The sequence below is a fragment of the Cylas formicarius genome, unplaced genomic scaffold (genome assembly GCF_029955315.1).
Source record: "Cylas formicarius isolate icCylForm1 unplaced genomic scaffold, icCylForm1.1 PGA_scaffold_8__14_contigs__length_24414737, whole genome shotgun sequence".
Taxonomy (NCBI): domain Eukaryota; kingdom Metazoa; phylum Arthropoda; class Insecta; order Coleoptera; family Brentidae; genus Cylas; species Cylas formicarius.
Genome location: NW_026844361.1, coordinates 8,965,177 through 8,984,417, shown reverse-complemented (window position 1 = coordinate 8,984,417; position 19,241 = coordinate 8,965,177). Strand labels below are relative to the sequence as shown.

The following is a 19,241-nucleotide window of genomic DNA, read 5'->3' as shown; positions in this document are numbered from 1 at the left end:
TCGACTAAACTCTATCTCCCTGAATCTCGTGCATCCTCGTTATTAAAAAAAAAACTGAAATTTTGATTTCGTACAGTTTTAATCTGGTGACGAAACTCTAACTTACTGCCTAATACCAACTGGATTACTCGAAATTTCAGACACTTACTTTGTCCCCTGGCGACCTAAATATTTTGCTGGCTGCTGAGGACCGACAATTGTTAAGAAGGAGGCAAATTTGAAGCCCGTAGCTCGAATCGCTCGAAAGTTATCATCAAATTCACCGGTATGGTCTGTTACAGGAAACAGAAGAATGAAATAACCGCTTTCGCAAAACAAGGATACCGTGCGTTGCTTATTATTTTGAAAACCAAGGAAATGTGGGAAGGTAGATTCTCATCCCCTTCCAAATTTCAAACTCCAAGTTGGAACACACTGTATGATACTAGAGGAAACCTAAAATGCAATAGTATATTATGCAACAAGTGCAGTAAACGGCATTCGACTCACGAGTTTATTTGACACGAGCGGAACGAGTGTTTAATAAACGAGTGACTTAAAAAGTTTACCGAACGTGTTGCATACTATACTTTTTCTACGACCGTTAGTTTTTGGGTACAGTTTCGCAAAACAACACGAATACAGTCACTGACATGACCATTCAGAATTGACAAACGTCAAAACTCAAAGCGTGGGAAATATCTCCGAAAACACCCGATTGCTCCCAAACCCGTGGGGTAAAATCCCGGAAATGTCCGAAGTGGCTCGGATCCATGGGAAACGAAACTAACCTGGTAACGTGACGTTTCCCGTACGCTAGATCGGTGTGTAATTAGGTATTTTACAGACGGGAGTAGAAAAAAGTTTTTGCACTTGATGCGGCTTCAATCACCATGTGACCGAAATTACCACTTAAATCAACACTCAAAAAATTTTGCGTTTGACAGTTTTTCGAGAAATAATATTTTCCTTGGACCGCTATAAATGATATTGAATTTTTAAAAATGCTTCTCGACTCGTCGCGGCCCACATATTTATGGGTACTCACTAAGTTTGACGTAGGTAACTTCAAATTTCGAATGCTTACTTGTTTAAGAAACAGCGCAAAATTGAAAAAAAGAAAGTATCTTGTGAAGATGATAGAGTGTAAGAGAGGAGCAACATTTCAAAACTACCCCTAACTGTCCGAAAGTTACGTCTACAGAGAACTGAGAACGGATATATCCACAAAAAAATATTTCGGGGCTAATTATTATTTCAGTATCAAGCACCAGTCTCCTAAGATCTATTCCTACCGACACTCGGAAAAAAATTACTAGCGCGTACACTTTTGCAAAAATGAATTTCGTTTAGTTTCAGAAAAGTAATTAGGAATATCTTAGGTTGCGAGCAAGTTTTCGGTTTACTTATCGCATGCTTTCTGAATTTTAATTAATCCCATAACTTGCAGGGCAGCGAAGTCTATATAAATAGCAACGAATACGTTTTATTTATTTTTTGGAAATTAAAATTTAATAACACAAAGGGCCCCTTCGCCCTCGCGAACGTGGGAAGTTCATCGGAGCTCAAAAAAATTGAAAAATACCCGACAAAAGTGTATATATGCCTGCTCGGTTCTAGGGATAATCTCATCGACTTCACGCCGGTACGACATAAAAAAGTGACCGAACAAAACGTAAATGAAAAATAATATTTTTGTCGTCGATAGCCGCGGGGGTCGAAAAGCCATTTCGAGGTCAAATACCGTGGGCGTTTCCATGAATTCAGGAGAATTAATCGAAATTTTGTATCAATTTTAATCATACTTTACCGATACTTTGCTGAAAATGCGACCGACGCTCTAGATGTAAGTTATGTAATGGATGGTGGTATATTGGATCCCTTAGCGTCCCCACAATTTATAGATATCAATTTCATACATATGGTTTCCACCAACATTTTTAGGGGCCATTTAACGCTGGGTGCCACTTAAATTTGGGTTAGGGGCGACTTTCGTTCGTTATATTCAGGTGGCGGAATCCGGCAACGTAAAGCACACCTAAAAAATTGTGTCAAACATGTATGAAAAAACAATATTTTGCTTACCAGTGCCAGAAAACCACTTTACTTTATTGAATACGTTCGCTAGTCCGCTATGCCATACTCGTATTATGATTTATACAGTCAATGGGTCCTGCGAAGTGCCAGGCACTTTTTATTAATTAATTATTTGTTTTTTAATGTTTTTTTAAGTCCGTCGTTAGCTTATTGCATTGTTATAATATGAATGTTTTTAAAATGTTAAAACCATATTCTTAACATTCTTGGAAATCAAGTGTTTAATATACACTTCAAGTATTTTGTCTAGTCCATGCATATATACATTTGAGTCATAATGACAACAATAGGCAAAACTCATTAGTTGACCTAAACCCGAGTTTTTCTATCTGCACTAGATAAAGATAAAACTTGCCACGCCAAACAATGGAAGTGGATTAATCGTCAGGTCATTCGCTTACCTAATACAGTGTTATTACTCTGCACCTTTCTGAAATATATTTTTGAGTAGTTTTATTCCTAATTCCCTTATTTCACAACCTGTTTTAATATTATAAAAAAATGTTAATTTGACAGGTGCGTGTAAACCTTTAAAAATGTTCGTGTTAGTAGTGCTCAGTAATGGAATTTATTCTCGAAAAATCTCAGCAAGTAGTAGCGCAAAAAACTATGATTTCTACTGAGCTAGTAGTAAGACAAATAGAAAATTTTTCAAAATTAATTCGTCGCGCCGAATTATGGGTTCAATAGGAATTTGATTGAATTTAAATCTGTCATTAAAAACCTGGGTTTTCATAAGATTCGCAGTTCAGATAAACAAACTCTACAATAAGCTTCCATGATCTTAAAAGTTACATCCAAAATTTTCTTCCAAAATCTTTAAGAATACTTCTATGTAACTCCATATTTTAACTATTTGTCGTTGTATAACAGCTGCAGATAGTGAGAGCATATAAAAAATGCAATTATTACTGTCTGCGATTATGTTACATGCAATAAAGAAATATTATAAAATGAATCACAAAATTAAGGAAACTTGTTAGCTCTGCATGCAACTTAGAAGGTTATTTCATTCAATTTGTACTATAAAATTATAGATTTAAAATCATAATGGAGACCTACAGAACTGTTGCATATAGTCTCAATATTAGAACTAAGAATACAAACATGTTTTCCAAGCATTCGTTCAAATTGTGCAAGTGTTCATTGTCATTTGCAATATTCAAAGTACATTTAAAAATATACCCAATTTCCAAACTGGTCCTTATACGCAAAACCTGAATTACCATTCCACCCTATCATATTATAAATTGTCACAACATTTTTAAGATTACTAAGCCTTAGTGCCTAGTTTATGAGTGAACTGCTAGAAAATTTGGACAAATATTTGCCCATAGGGGAAAATATGTTCCTACATTTCCTCGTATTAGCTATATTTCCTAAATAATTCCTGTATATATTTTGCGCAATATTTTTAGTCCCGTTCTTTTGGGTGAAGAAATTGACTTATGATAAAATGTTTTTTTAGCAGGTTTTTAATCATTTTAATGCTTTATTCAAAATAAATATAGGTAGGTATATCAACAGATTTTTAAAAATATTTGTTTTTACCTATTGTTTCCCGAAAAAATTCGGATGTTTCCGGAAAATTTTAAAAACTTTTTTAACGTTTGTTAACTCTGATAATCTCGTGTGAAAATCCGTTATTATTTTCAGATGTTTTTTAATACTTCCTCATATTTATTCGTATCTTACCACAATTCCTTGTATAAGCAATTGTTAAGTAGATTCCGCCCGGCATTTTTATTATTATTATTATTATTATTATTATTATTATTATTATTATTATTATTATTATTATCAAGTTTGTTGCGTGCTTCTGTTGATGTCAAAGTATTTCATATTAATATAACGACATCGTTCCTGTATTTTATCAATCGTAGTTTTATCAGTTTTTGGGTTTATTCTTCGTTAGGAGCAATAATTCAACTCCGTAGCGCAGATTTTTTCGCTGTTTGTATATCTTAAAGTTCCTTTTTTTCCGCATCCTAAAAACACGACCACGTTTTCTGCATTCGCAATCTCCGTCGGCGCATAAAATTCAGCGCGTTTAGCATAAATTTCAGCCCGCATAGAAATTTTAATGTTTTTTGCCCGCGGAACCGGTGGGTGGCTGCTACGTACTAACGGGTTCTACTTTGTTCGCGATTCGGGAACACGCGGCGAGCCGCGGTCTCTCGTATAAATCAAAAGCCGGCAAGTAACAAGTGGCCCCCCCTTTTTGATTTATTAGTTTTTAGGAAAACGCGCGCACGCGGACCGACATACGCGGTATATACAAGAGTTTCGACCGCAAACTCGAAGATTTGCATCGGACCGTTTGGTTTGATTGATCGTTTCCGCGTTTCTGCTCAAATGGGACTGCGTAACGGCCCCGCACTCAACTTTTGTTTGGGAATTCATTAATCAGCCCACTCGATGCCGTATAATGCCGCATTTTACCCCCTTGTTTTGCCCGTTTATTCCGATTTAACGCTTATCGAATAGTATTTTCTTGGACGTAGGAGTTCCGAAAAGGAACGTCCAAACGGCAACTAGTTTAGATTGAACAGGATTAGTTATCTATACACTTAACTGTGACCGGGGATGATATCTAGGTGACCATCATCCCTCCAGAAGGGGTCGTAGCAGCTGAAGAAGTAAGGTGTCTCACCTGTCGCAAATTACAGGTGTAGGTGTAATGTCACCCGAACTGTGTCAACCGTTAGGTGTAGGTGACACTTGTCGCTAATTACAGGTGTAATGTAATGTTACCTGTGTTGAACGTGAGGTGTAGCTGTGTATTCGCACCCGTCGTTATTTTTATGACGTCACAGTGCCCTTTCGGCACGCTGACCCCGTTAGAGGGTTAATTTTTCGCGTTAGTGTCTTTTTGGCAATTCCGATCCCGCTAGAGGGTTAGTTGTCGCGTTAATGCCTTTTTGGCAGTTCCGACCTCTATTAATTTTTTAGACTTAACTATTACGAAAGCGCAACACAAATTAGATTTTTCAATATATCATAAACCTTCACCCATGGACACAGTCATACATAACAGCTCAAATCACCCTTATACACACAAAATGGCTGCATTTAACTCTTTCATACACAGACTTCTTAATACGCCGCTCTCAACAGAAAATTACAACAAAGAACTTAATATCATTAAACAGATTGCACTGAACAACGGCTACAATCCGTCCATTATAGATAAAATTATAAATAAAAAACAAATCCAGACAACAGTAAACTCTATTTATCTGAAACCTCATACAGAATACAAAAAAATTTAAAACAATTACATACATAGGAGAACCTAGTGAAAAAGTTTCAAAACATTTGTCAAAATGTGGTTTAAAAATAGCTTTCAGAACTAAGAACACAATAGGAAAATATTTCAAAAACAATAAAACGAAATGTCCAAAATCTCAAAAAATCAGGTGTCTACAGGTTGAAATGCGAATCTTGTCCTAAAATTTATATTGGACAAACAGGTAGATCCTCCAAGAAACGCATTAACGAACTTAAAAGAGCGTTTAGAAACAATAGTCTGGATTCTAATTATGCTACACAAAAAAAACAGAAAAACACATTTTTGACGACAATTTTGACATTTTACATATAGCCACAAAAAGCAGAAAATTAAATTTATTGAAGGCAATGGAGATTAACAAACAAACAAACAAAACATTCAAATGTATTGCTTAACGATCATTTAGATTTAAATATCTCTCCTTTATTGAACTTAAATTCTCACAACAACATTAATTCTGGTTTTATGGTCATTTTTCGGTATACATAGTAGCAGGTAGTTTGTAAATATTACATTTGATAAAGACACGGTGTTGTCGAAACAATTGTCATGTCAAAATATATAATTTCGTGAAAATCTGAAGTTTTAGTTCTTATTTATTTTGCAACTAGTTTTCCCCCCTCGATCGTATGTTTTTTGAAAATTGCAAAATATTACCAAAACATTGCATTTGGCGTGCCACAGGGATCGACACTAGGCACGCTATTATTTCCACTATTTATAAATACTGAGGCCGTAGTATTAAAACATTCACTTTTATTCTTTTGAAAAATGTTTAATATTAAAATTGGCAGTGACAAAATTGAATTTAAAAATGGTCTTATGATAGATGATAGCTTGAATTTTCAAAAGAATTCATGACGAAATTACACTTAGCAAACAATGCTTTGCAGATCTCCCTGACTCACTTTGGTTTATGTGACAATGTATCAATCCAATTCTACGCATATACAAAAATTTCTGAATGCCTGTTTGAGATTTATGTATGGTTATGGTTAGACATGCATTTTCGTCCATCAACTCCTTCTGTTACTCCTTCAAAAGTTGTTTTTTCCGTAAAATGCAAACGTATCATAGAAGTCAGTTTTGGCAAATGTTCCGCAACAGACACCTCCGTAAACAGAGTTTAATTACAATTCATAAAAAATGAATAAATGTAAAATATCTTTCCTTTCTCGGTCGTCAAATGTTTAAATAAAAAAAATCTTTTTCTACTCCCGTCTGTAAAATACCTAATTACCCGCCGATCTAGCGTGCGGAAAGCGTCACTTTATCACATCAGTTTCGTTTCCCATAAATCCGAGCCACTTCGGACATTTCCTGGATTTTGCCGCACGGATTTGGGAGCAATCGGATGTTTTGGGAGAAATTTCCCACGGCATAAATTTTGACGTTTGTCAATTCGGAATGGTCATGTCAGTGACTGTATTCGTGTTGTTTTGCGAAAACGTATCCAAAAACTAACGGTCGTAGAAAAAGTATAGTATGCAACACGTTCGGTACACTTTTGAACTCACTCGTTAATTAAATACTCGCTCCGCTCGTGTCAAATAAACTCGTTTACCGCACTTGTTGCATAATATACAATTTTTACTCCCGTCTGTAAAATACTTAATTACACACCGATCTAGCGTGCAGGAAGCGTCACTTTACCATGTCAGTTTCATTTCCCACGAATCCGAGCCACTTCTGGTATGGAAGCAATAGGATGTTTTCGGAGGTATTTCTTCGTCGGTGACACTCGGAATATACGGCAGATATGCGTGGGAGGTGGAGGGTCGTTGTTCGGTATCCACTTGCATTCTTAGACGTACTAGTGAGGAAGCGAGGTAACAAGCTGGGCCACACAGTGTACAGAAAACCAACCCATACGGACAGATGCCTGCATGCTCTATCCAACCATCACCCAAGTCAAAAGTATGGGGTTATTAGAACCCTGACAGAACGATCCGGAAGGATTTGCGAACCGGAGAACCTCCAGATGGAACTTGAACACCTGAAAACTGCGTTCGAGGCAAATGGCTACAGCAAGAGGGAGATCGAGAGATTAATGAACTCAAGATCATCAAGATCACGGGATACCGAACAACGACCCTCCACCTCCCACGCATATCTGCCGTATATTTCGAGTGTCACCGACAGGATTGGCAGAGTATTGAAAAGACACGACATCAAAACAATCTTTAAGCCTACAAAGAAGATCCAGCAGACCATCAGGTCAGCGAAGGACAAGAGGGACTCACTTTCAGCTGCAGGAGTCTACCGCATTCCGTGTTTATGCGGAAAGGTCTACATCGGAACTACCAAGAGAACAATGGGAACGAGACTTAAGGAGCATAAAGCAAGCTGCAGGCTAGGACAGACAGAGAAGTCTGCAGTAGCTGAACACGCACTGGGTAGCGGGGAATACAGGATACACTTTGAGAGCTCTAAGTTACTAGCATCGGTCAACGGCTATCACAACAGACTAGTCAGGGAAGCCATTGAGATACAAAAACACCCACACAATTTCAACAGAAAGGAGGAGACCCTTAGACTCAACCAAATCTGGAACCCGATCCTTAGGAACGCCCGAGCAGTACCGATCGATATCCCGAGACGAACCGAAGCGGAACAAGCCCCGCCCACCACCAATCGGCATAAATACAACCTGCGCAGGAGAAATTATCAGTCTACGTCCAACATCGGAGATGGAAGGACCTCTGAAGAAGCTCGCCACTCGTGCTAGCGAAACGTTAGGAAGTAATTCCAACCGACGACGGCTTTTAAACCCGAATTAAGATAATAGCTCATCAACAGGCCGCGAAAGTCTTAACCAATTTATCACAAAAGGCATTGTTTGCAACATTACAAAATTTATTCCAGAATGTTATTGATTTATTTTTATTTATCGATTTCCTGAATATCTTTTTGATTGAGTTACTTTTAACAACATTGTAAGTCATAGTAGTAATAATCAGCTTGTAAGTTGTAAGCTGAAATAATAAATAAATAAAATAAAGGTAGTTAACCTTCTTTCAAAGCTAATAACTGCTTATTATTGCGTAGAATGTCGCTATCAGGATAAGTATACGGAGTCAAGTCAAAAAGTTAAAAAAAAACTTGTATTCTGTATTCTGTGAAATGGGCGAGTGAATGTCTTATGACCAGTATTTGCCACATTTGCGTAAATCAGGCTTTTCTTATCGGCGCCAGTAGACAAAACAAAAACATAAATAAAATTTTAAAAATTTTATATTTGGTTACATTAATGTCTCCCATAATTAGTTACAAAAGTTTAATCTCCAATTTTTTTTTACAATTAGACCCCAAATATGGGTTTAATATCGGGACTGTAAGCGGGGTCATGCAAGACTTCAATATTATTACTATTACCTCACAACATTTGCATTCGCAACAGTGCAGTGCAGTCAGTTATCATACTGACAGACTAATGAGTTTTTTGGATATATTTGTCCAACAAATATCTTCAAAATAGAGACATAATGTTTATAGCTTTCTTCGCATTATGTATTGTTTGGTCAGTAGACACGAATTTGTACATTATGTATGGACCGAAAAATATTTTCGAAAGGGGACACTACCGTGTTAAAAAACCGATGGCAGTTTGGGATATCGCTTAGGGGGGAATATTCCGTTTTTCTGTGAGCACCTTTTTATTTTTTAAATTTCTGGTCAATGACGGCATTCTTTAGAATTTCAAAAGGATTTGCCCTGAGATATTTTGTTCAGTTATGGAAATGTGTGCCGGACCTGTGCCAAGTTTTCTTGCTAAAGACGTGGTTTAATTGTTGAAATTGTGATTTTCAGGTTAACAATTTTAATGCACTTATTTTCTATGAATAAAGCTGTACTTTTGCGATATTCGATTTGTATTGAAGTGCTGTTTAAGCTGTAAAACTCATCTATATATCCGTTTAATAAAAAATATTAACGCTCATTTAAAACTAAAAGCGAAATCAGTTCTCAGTGTGTCGCAGATTGATGATTTCCCCTATCGTAGCAGACGCATACAAATAAAAGTCAGCCATTAAAGCTGTCACAAGCGACTAAAGCTGTCGTCCCGCGGCAAAATTAATAAGTAGGTTATTTTTAAAAAGTCTTAATGACTTAAGTGCGGAGTAATATGTAGTCTGAAGCGCGCTGTACCGATGCAAACTTACATGCGCCCGTTTTAAAAATATCGAAATGCCTGCATTTGCTGTCGCTTCGAATGGTAGCAGTTTTAATAGTGAAGAAAACCTCTTTTCATGAATGAGTGTACCAATCATATCTGCTACAAAATTATATGGTATATTTGTACGGTACATCCTAAGTAGTCCAGGCACATATCGTATGTATGGACACATGTTATTTGAGAGAATCATGTGTGTACATATAAATAACTGTTATTAAAATATAAAACTACATAATGTCTTTTTTTTTCAACGAAACTTCCACAGTCTATTATTATACTATTTACAAAACTTCTGGTTGTTGCTGAGTCAACTTGCTAAATTATATGGTATATTTGTACGGTACAACCTGAGTAATCCCGACACATATCGTATGTCTGGACACATGTTATTTGAGAGGACCATGTGTATACTCATAAATAAACCTTATTAAAATATAAAACTACATAATGTCTTTTTCTTTTCAACGAAACTTCCACAGTCTATTATTATACTATTTACAAAACTTCTGGTTGTTGCTGAGTCGAACTTGCTAAATTATATAGTACGGTACAATCTGAGTAGTCCAGACACATATCGTTATTTTTATCAGTGTGCTGTTAGAACGAAATATTAAACCACATAATTTATTCCTTAAAAAATGATAAATAAACATAATACAATTTCGGTTCACGAAATTTGAGTATAATTTCTTAATTAAATATTGTTTTACTTTATTTAATCGAATTTGTATTACACTAATAGTAAACCAAGTCGAGAAGACTGAGAATGACCCTTTTTATATTATTTATCTTCGGTGCAATAAATACGCCGTTCTTCCGCTCGAAAATTGCCCGCTAATAAAAATTTCCTGTTTTTCCAGGTACGTTTTAAAGTGTTCCGTGGACTAAAAATTCGATTACCCGGAACCGGGGAGACGATGGCGATATAAAAATGGCCGCGTTAAAATTCGTGACGTCGGCGATGACGCCGAGCGTCCGCTTCTATCTCGTCGTCGTCGTGGCCGCGGGCGCAGTGGCCGCGTTGCAAGGTAGGTGTGCATTAATTTTTAATCCGTCTCTACAACCTGGAACGTTTCCGTTTTAAGAAAAATCAGCGACGATTTAGTCCGGTCCAAACAGACATTTCAAATAACAAATAATCCCAGTTAGATTTGGGCGGGAGACCTTAGGTATACCAGCAAAAATAAAGTGCCGGAAGTCGGTCCTTCTATGCTGGGACAGTTGTTCAAGGTCCAAAGTCCAAATTTTATCAAAAAACTATCACAAAAATAGTTCTTATACTTTTTGTACTAGGAATCATCATTCCTCAGATATCACGATTCTAAAAGTAATATATGCACTCATATCAAAGACTTTACGGTGGCAAAAACAATTTAAACGTCTTAGTGACGAGGCTATAAGTAAACTGACCCACACACAAATGTAGCGCAAGACTGGTTAGCCTTCACACATATACACTTGCCTTAAAAGAACAAAGCGAGGTAGTGCCAGGATCGTAGAACAATCTGATTTTGATTAGAATAATTGTGCAGGGATCAGAAAAACCACTCTCTGTCCAACTTTAACCTTATCTTTGAGTTTGTTTTGTGGATTACAAGAAGGCCTTTGATGGCATACTACACCAAACTTACCAAGATTGTACAAGAGAGAGAGTTGATTAGTTACGATATAATTATGTTATGGCAACATGTACTGGAACTACAAGGGATGCGTCCGAGCAATAGATGGTAGCACTTCCCATTTAAATATCGAAACTGGTGTCCTCTAGGCATGTTTTCTCTGCTCGGTATTATTCAATGTGTACATAATCATTAAAAGAAAAACTCGAAGAAGATAGCAGAATGATTGGCGAAACGTCAGCAGTTTGATTTATAAACAACCGACGCAGGAAGAATTCAGAAGACTTGAAAATAGTCTATTATAGTAGAAAATATTGAAATTAATAACACCACCCTTCAAAATCCAGAGCGTTACATATACCTGGGTGGAGAAATCAATAATCATCACGACCTTTCGAAATCAAGACGCGCATTGTAGCGTGCTCTATAATCCAGGTCTGTCAATCGGAATCAGACTGAGAATATTGAAGTGCTATGTGTGGCCATTGCTCTTGTATCGACTACGGAGGAATAGGAGGATGTCTTTTCATAGAAGATTAATCACATCCGGGATTCTTGAAGAGGAGTCTATGAGTACATATATTTTTTTAACTTATCTTGACTTCTTTAAACAGTGACTCTAAGACGGACATCAAATGCAAGCTAAAAACTCTTGAAAAATACCTTCATTTGAACATATTAGTAGTTAATACCCCTATCACTTACTTAAAAATTGCTATACTGTCTATATGTCTTAACTTTCTGGTAAAGTTATTTGGAATAGGCACCAGTAGACTCCCAAGGAAGCGTTTCGATTTCCATTTACTGGCGGACGCTACGGACTACAATAATTGGGTTGCGCAGGTTACACGCCTGACATGCGAACTAGGATTTTTCCATCTGCGGCAAAATTGCAATCCGAGCACTCTAAAATTCACTTTTCCTAACGTCCTTATTAAATTCAAAGAAACTTGCTTTCAGGCTGACTTTGATCGAAATGCCCCGATGTTCACGATGTTCTACTATAGCTAAATATTAATAACTGTTTTCTAAACTTTACCTCTCCACAGGATTCTAGCACAACTAACGAATAATTATTTAATAAAATTAACTTAAAAAGGTTTGTCACATAAACTCAACCTACTGAACTTTGCTCTGTACATTTTCTTCAAGAAAATGGAACTCTATTCAGCGTACTGTACGTACGAGTGAAGCGGTCCATCTAGCGGTTTCCTTTTGTAGCTTTTGTAGACTTCTTTGGTACAGGAATAATTTTTATTTGCTTATAAAAAAAACAACTAATAATAAAATAAATATCTGAGTTATATGCGTAGTCAGACGTTAGACACATAATGTAAGTAAAAATGACTATTTTATATATTTGTGTCTCTTCTATAAACTCTATTGAACTGAGAATATACACTCAAAATAAACGGAGTTCTTTAGTCAATTCCTTGCACCCGCACGGCTTTGATCGGCATCCTTCTATACTATGTCTACCGTTTTAAATGTCAAAATTCTGCTTTATTTGCATTAATCCTTGGACTGATGAAAGGTGAAACTGTTATAGTTGCAGTGCTAAATATGGTTGTAATAGAGTATTCGCAAGCGTGTATTGATTGTCATACCTGGTCCAACAGGTGAAGATCATGTGATATAGATGAACAAAGAGTTGATTCATCTTCATTTGAACAATTTATGGCAATCCTTTCAGAAGAAGAGGAAGAAGGTGAAATCTGAGAATACATCACTCTTGAAGTTGACTTTGAGTATGAATCAGATTAAAATATTAATAGAATTTAGAACTACAGTTTAAGTATATAACCTATATAAACATCAATAACGATCTTGGTGTAAATATAGTATTTCGCCACAAAACGTGGAGCAGACTAGGGAAACAAGGTTGAAAAAAATGCAACCTTACAGGTGGCGCGGAAATGGGTGCTTATAATGCAGAATGTTACTGCTTCAACTTTTAAAATCGCGATATCTTGGCAAAAAATTATAAGGAGCGGTTTACAATTTATATCCAACATATTTTTTTAATAAAACACCGTTTTCGAAAAAATCCAAATTTTTACTTTTGGCCTTGAATAACTTTTTTGGCAGACATAGAACCGATGGTTAAACTTTCGTCACTTTATCCCAAATCCAGCTCTATCGGGATTTTTGTCATTTGATTACTCTTTTTATGTTTAATTTGAACGGATTACTCTGCGAATCCATTAAATCTTGACGAGTTATTAGGCCCCGCTATCCGAGCCCCCAAGTTTGAAATTATGTCTCGGACTGAAGGTAATCGACGGTTTTATTGATTACGGAGAGGGTATTTAGGATCCATTACGGCTGCGCCATAAATACGATGCGGAATTATTAATGTTGTATATAGGTTTAAAGAAGACATATTTAGGTGCGAGACACTTATACGTTTACCGAGTACCGAGCAGAATGCAAGATTGCTTTCGCGAACCGTTACGTATAGTAACGCAAGATATTTTGCCAGTCTCAACTCTGTCAAAACTCTACCGCGCGATTCGTAAAGACTGGACGATGTCTAAACTGGAGATCCTAAATACCAAAACATTATTATTAAGCTCAACATAATTATTATTAATGTCAATTTTAAAAATTGGCAGGTTTGTGGTTTTCGACATGACAATTTCGAATTTGAAATTTATTTGGACGTTGCTGCCAGAGGGCGCTATCTTGTATATTGTTTATATATTCGCACACATCTTATCCAAATTACGCCTGTCTGTTGAAGACTTTCATTGTGCACCACTTTGTGTCACAATCGACTTGTCAGCGAGCAACGATATTTCGAACTTATCCACAAAATAATAAACTCTACAATTGATTGTTCATACCTGCCTTCTAAAATCGCTTCATATGTCCCATTCCGCAATACCAGTGCTCTTCAAACTTTCAAAAAGAACTAACTATACAATTTTTCCAAGAAACTTCCCTAGGCTACTCTAATACTATTTACAAATCTACAATCCTCTTGCATTGGTCGTTGAACTTGCTGATATTTTGCCAATAATCCGGTTGGTTTCTTCAGAGCGTCAGAGTTTCAGTTAAGCTGTGAAGAAGCCAACATGATGATTGGCGAAATGTCAGCAAGTTTGATTTATAAACAACCAACCTAGGAGGAGTCCAGAAGATTTGTACTTAACCATTTCACTAGTTCCTTCCAGAGATCCTTAGGCTGTGTAATTAGCTAAGTCAGATGGATTTTTTCGTTCCGTTTAGATCATTTGTGAGAGCTGTCACTGGTTTTCCTTTATAATTATTGTAGTCTTTGGCCGAGCTTGAAATAATAATATGTTTTTTTCTTTCTAATAATGTAACAGGACACTTTTGTATGTTTTTCTTTAGTTTTTTGTTTTTAAGAAACGTATAAATAAATAAATAAATATTTTTAAATGTTTACTTACTAGATGTAAATACACTGACAATTATATTTTCCTCTGTGGACAAACTTTCGTCTCCTGGAGAGCACTCACAATAAATTTTAATTTTGCCAATAATCCGGTTGGTTTCTTCAGAGCGTCAGAGTTTCAGTTAAGCTGTGAAGAAGCCAACATGATGATTGGCGAAATGTCAGCAAGTTTGATTTATAAACAACCAACCTAGGAGGAATCCAGAAGATTTGTACTTAACCATTTCACTAGTTCCTTCCAGAGATCCTTAGGCTGTGTAATTAGCTAAGTCAGATGGATTTTTTCGTTCCGTTTAGATCATTTGTGAGAGCTGTCACTGGTTTTCCTTTATAATTATTGTAGTCTTTGGCCGAGCTTGAAATAATAATATGTTTTTTTCTTTCTAATAATGTAACAGGACACTTTTGTATGTTTTTCTTTAGTTTTTTGTTTTTAAGAAACGTATAAATAAATAAATAAATATTTTTAAATGTTTACTTACTAGATGTAAATACACTGACAATTATATTTTCCTCTGTGGACAAACTTTCGTCTCCTGGAGAGCACTCACAATAAATTTTAATTTTATTGATTTTTTTTGCGATGCCTGAATTGTTTTGTTATTAACAGGTTTTGATGAGACAGTGTAATATACAAAAAAATAGAGTATTGGAAATTCTGAGTTGTTAGTTTACCGAAACTTGCACCACTGCTTACATCAAATTGCCCATTTATACGGATTTTACTTTACGGTTAATTTCAATGGGTCGTATTTAAGGGTGGATATCAACCCCTTTGCCAAATCTAAAATGAGGTAGCTGCATATTCTAAGAACTTCTATCTCTGCCAAGGGAAGTGCGAAAATTTAGGAAAAATTAACGAAAAATCAGACTCGCTGGAACTGATTTGTTAATTAATTTTTCAGTTATTATAATCTTTGTGTTTATCTTTCACATTGAATCAATTCGATCAGATTTACCTCCCACTTATGCAAGAGATTTGTTTAGGAGTAGGTTATAAACCAGCCGATTTATTTACAGTTCACTGTAAGGTCTCCCATCCGGATAGAATAAAATCCCCGGTGCAGTGTGCTCGCTCACTTCTCCGGGTCTTTGTTATTCCTGTTTCACCATGCGGAAGACGAGCATGGCCGATTTGCCATCTTGATTTGCATTTTTGGAGCGACCAAAAGGCTTTGCGTTAAGAAAGGGATAATCCTTGTTTTCATAACAAAAAGAAAATTACGTACTTTAAAATCTAATGGCTATACCGGGTAAGTAGAAAGTTAATGACAGATTTTTTTATTTCTATAATCCATGGCGTCAAACTTTTTTTAAAAAATAACGTTTTTATTTATAAATCTGGCAGTTTCGACATAATTTTTTGAAATATTACATGTTTATTTTTCCTCTCGGGCTGCAATTTTGACGTAAATTTTGACAAAAAAAACAACAAAACTATATTTTTCTTGTACGCCTATGGTCTTAAAACTTATTTCTTTTAATAAAACACTATGAATAATTTTTTCTCTCTTGTTCAGTTTTGTATTTTTTGAGACAAATTAAAAATTAAAAATGATGAAAGTGTAATCCGAAGAAAAGTGTTTTATTTTAAAAAAGAAATAAGGATTTTTCCGGGGAAAATCATGGCCGTAAAGTACTTTCTCCATATTCGAAGCAGGGAGGTGTGTTAATCTTTCAGCTATGCTATACAGGAGATTATCCCGAAGACATGAATTCGGATGTTCTTAAAGACTGTTTTTGTGAAATGATAAAATATTTTCCGGTTGATTCAGCAGTGGTTATGGATAACGCAAGCTATCATTCACGACGCATAGAGAAGACTTCATATTGGAGAAACCAAGAAATCAAACATTTGATAAAAAATGGATTAAGTATGAACTATTATATATGTCAAATTTCTACAAACATCGTTTTATACCTATCGTTACGGACTAAATTCGCGCAAGTGAAAAAAGTTTTAGCAATATTCGACACGCAATGAAGGATCTTAAGCTAGTCTTTGGTCAAACCATTGAGTAAGTCACATCAGGGAACTGGCCATAGTAATCGATCACGTGATTAAAGAAGGGGCGATGGCAGTTCCTCAGGGATGTAATGCATTTCTTTAATAATATTTATAAAAAATAAGAGTACATAACAATACCGATAAGTCTTTGGCACAATATTTTCAGTGTTGGCGAATGGATAACAATACTCAAAACTCATAAATTCGTCCAAAAAGAAAAAAAAATCAATGAAATTAATGCCGCACAATGAAAGTGGCTTAAGATGCGTATCGACTGCGCGTTCTAGTAGAGCAAATGGGTTGGAATGTATGGTGAAAAAAATTACACAAATTATACCAAATTTTTTCAGTATCATAATAATAAAGCGCCGAAGAAAGATGCGTGGAGCAATATAGCAAAAATATAATTCGCCATATTGAAGAACGAAATGACTGTCCTTTCGTAGCATCGAAGAGAGAAATGACCAGTCCAATATCCGGTCAATTGAGTGAAACAATTTCAAAAATTCAATGAAATTTATACTTATTTATTTATATTTATTTGTACGGTGCGTTTCGTCGCCGTCGCGTGTTCTGAAAACTAAATGTAGTCGATATTTTTGTTGAGATTCCCCGAATCTTCAAGTATCGTATTCGGTTATGCCTTGAAGAACGTTATAAATAAATTGGACGTCACATTATTATCAAGTAATGACAGATAACTCCACTCTACAATTATTTAAATATGTTATTTAAAACTTTTTGATCGAATTTGACTAGTCAATTAATAATTTAATTAATTAATAATTGTCCAGCCCCAACAACTAGTATTAAATCGATATGCACATTTAGGTGTTCGTTGGAGCAATCTGTTATCCCTTTGAAGTATTATTACCCTACAGCTTTCTTAAATATACGTTAACACTTGTTTCTTTCTACGGCGACCAATTTTGCTGATGAAATGGGGCTCGTGAAATCCGCCCAGTTTTTAAGTACTAGAAACGCAGAATATAAATCCTAAATCGATATATACTATGTACATGAAAGAAAATCTCAAAATTTATACAAAAATGATGAATCGAACTTACTGGCGTTTTGCCAATCATTCTACTCTCTCTCCGATCACTGATTGTCAAATTGGTGAAAGGTAAAGATCTGAGTCTCGGTTAACCCTTTCAGGACGGCACCATAGCCAATAAAATTTATAAAAACCTTTTGAAAATCCTATGCAGAAGATTTTGTTGAAACTTTGAAAGGGGCACTGGGCGAGTCTGTTTCAAAATACAGATATCCAACGTATGAAAAAGAATAATTTCTTCTACCATTTTATGGTCTTCCGCATACAATCAATGCTGCTCATCATATGCCATTTGTTTATTATAGTTAATCACACTTTCATGTTTCCTCAAGGGCTCTTCGGTGGCATTGTCAATCAAGTGTAACCATTTTGTTTTTGTGCATTGTTATCATTATCACGGCTCTCCTATCTTTCTATTTCAACGCCAGGCAGATGTCCGAACTTCTCCAGTCTACTTCATCTTTTTCTAATTTTTCTTTTAGAATCGGCATCTGAAGTCTTAGTCCCAAAAAATTTGTATTTTTTTCGTGAAGAAAATATGATAACATCCGACTGCTATAGAAATTATCTGCAATCAGCTACATTATTACCAGTGACTCCTAATCCTGTAATGTTTTCTTCTGGATTATATGTGTCCTTGCCAATATAGACAATAAAGTCTACAATGAATCGTGCTTCACAGTCACATAAGGTATACAGTTTTATACCAAATCTGTAGTGCTTAGTTCTTATATATTGCTTAAAAAGAAGTCTTCTTTTAAACAGTATCATACTTTCATCAATCGCTACGTTTTGAAAAGCATTGAATTGTGATTGAAACCTTTACTTCATTTGTTCCAACACTTCTTTTACTTTATGCAATCTATCACCAGTTTTAGCATTAGCATTAGAGCATCCGTTGACCAATATTCTTTTATTCCAAGCCTTCTATTTCTATTCATGATCATAGTCAACCCAAGAAATGTGAAAAACTCATCTAAATCAAGATGTTTCCATTTATGTTCATGTTTCTGCATAGCATATCTGTTGGTCTCAGAAATTATGAAGCGCGCTGTATTCTCAGTAAAAAGATTAAAAAAATAAGCTATTTCAGGTGAATCTTCTCTCAATGTCATGTCCTTTACTCCACTCTGGCTGTCATCAAATTATGCAACTTAGGCACAAAGTTATGTTTTGTCCAGTTAATATATATATCACTATAGCGCCTGGTGCCACTATCATTGTGAATGTTGTTTCAGATATCATGATGACTCTCTAAACTTACATCTTGCAATTCTTCATCAATGTCTTCTGCAGAACTGTTTCCTCCACCGCCATCACTTGGCAAATATTCACTACCAGACTCAATAAATGGATCCTCTTCACTATCTGATCCCAACAATTCTTTGAGACTCCTTACTTCCACGTCTGTTAGTTTGCAATACGGACGAGATTTTGAATGCAACTAAAACACTTACAAACACGTGTTGTGAAGTTTTTGAGATGTTTGACAGATACGCGCGCCTCTCTTGTTGAGTGTGTGCCACACAGACGAGCGTCACATATATCGGACAGTGGCCGATATATATGGCGCTAGTTCATATGACAAATT

General features: G+C 35.8%; 1 protein-coding gene across 3 annotated transcripts in view; it reads left to right on the top strand.

Moving 5' to 3' along the window:
* The window catches only part of LOC132706666 (lachesin-like), a 358,621-nt gene that overhangs the window by 24,757 nt on the left and 314,623 nt on the right, over positions 1-19,241 (top strand). For all 3 annotated transcript variants that reach the window (XM_060678141.1, XM_060678142.1, XM_060678140.1), the window contains exon 2: positions 10,406-10,573. In XM_060678141.1, coding sequence (XP_060534124.1) covers positions 10,477-10,573 — 97 coding nt within the window. In that variant the 5' untranslated portion in view covers positions 10,406-10,476. The remainder of the gene's footprint in view (positions 1-10,405; positions 10,574-19,241) is intronic.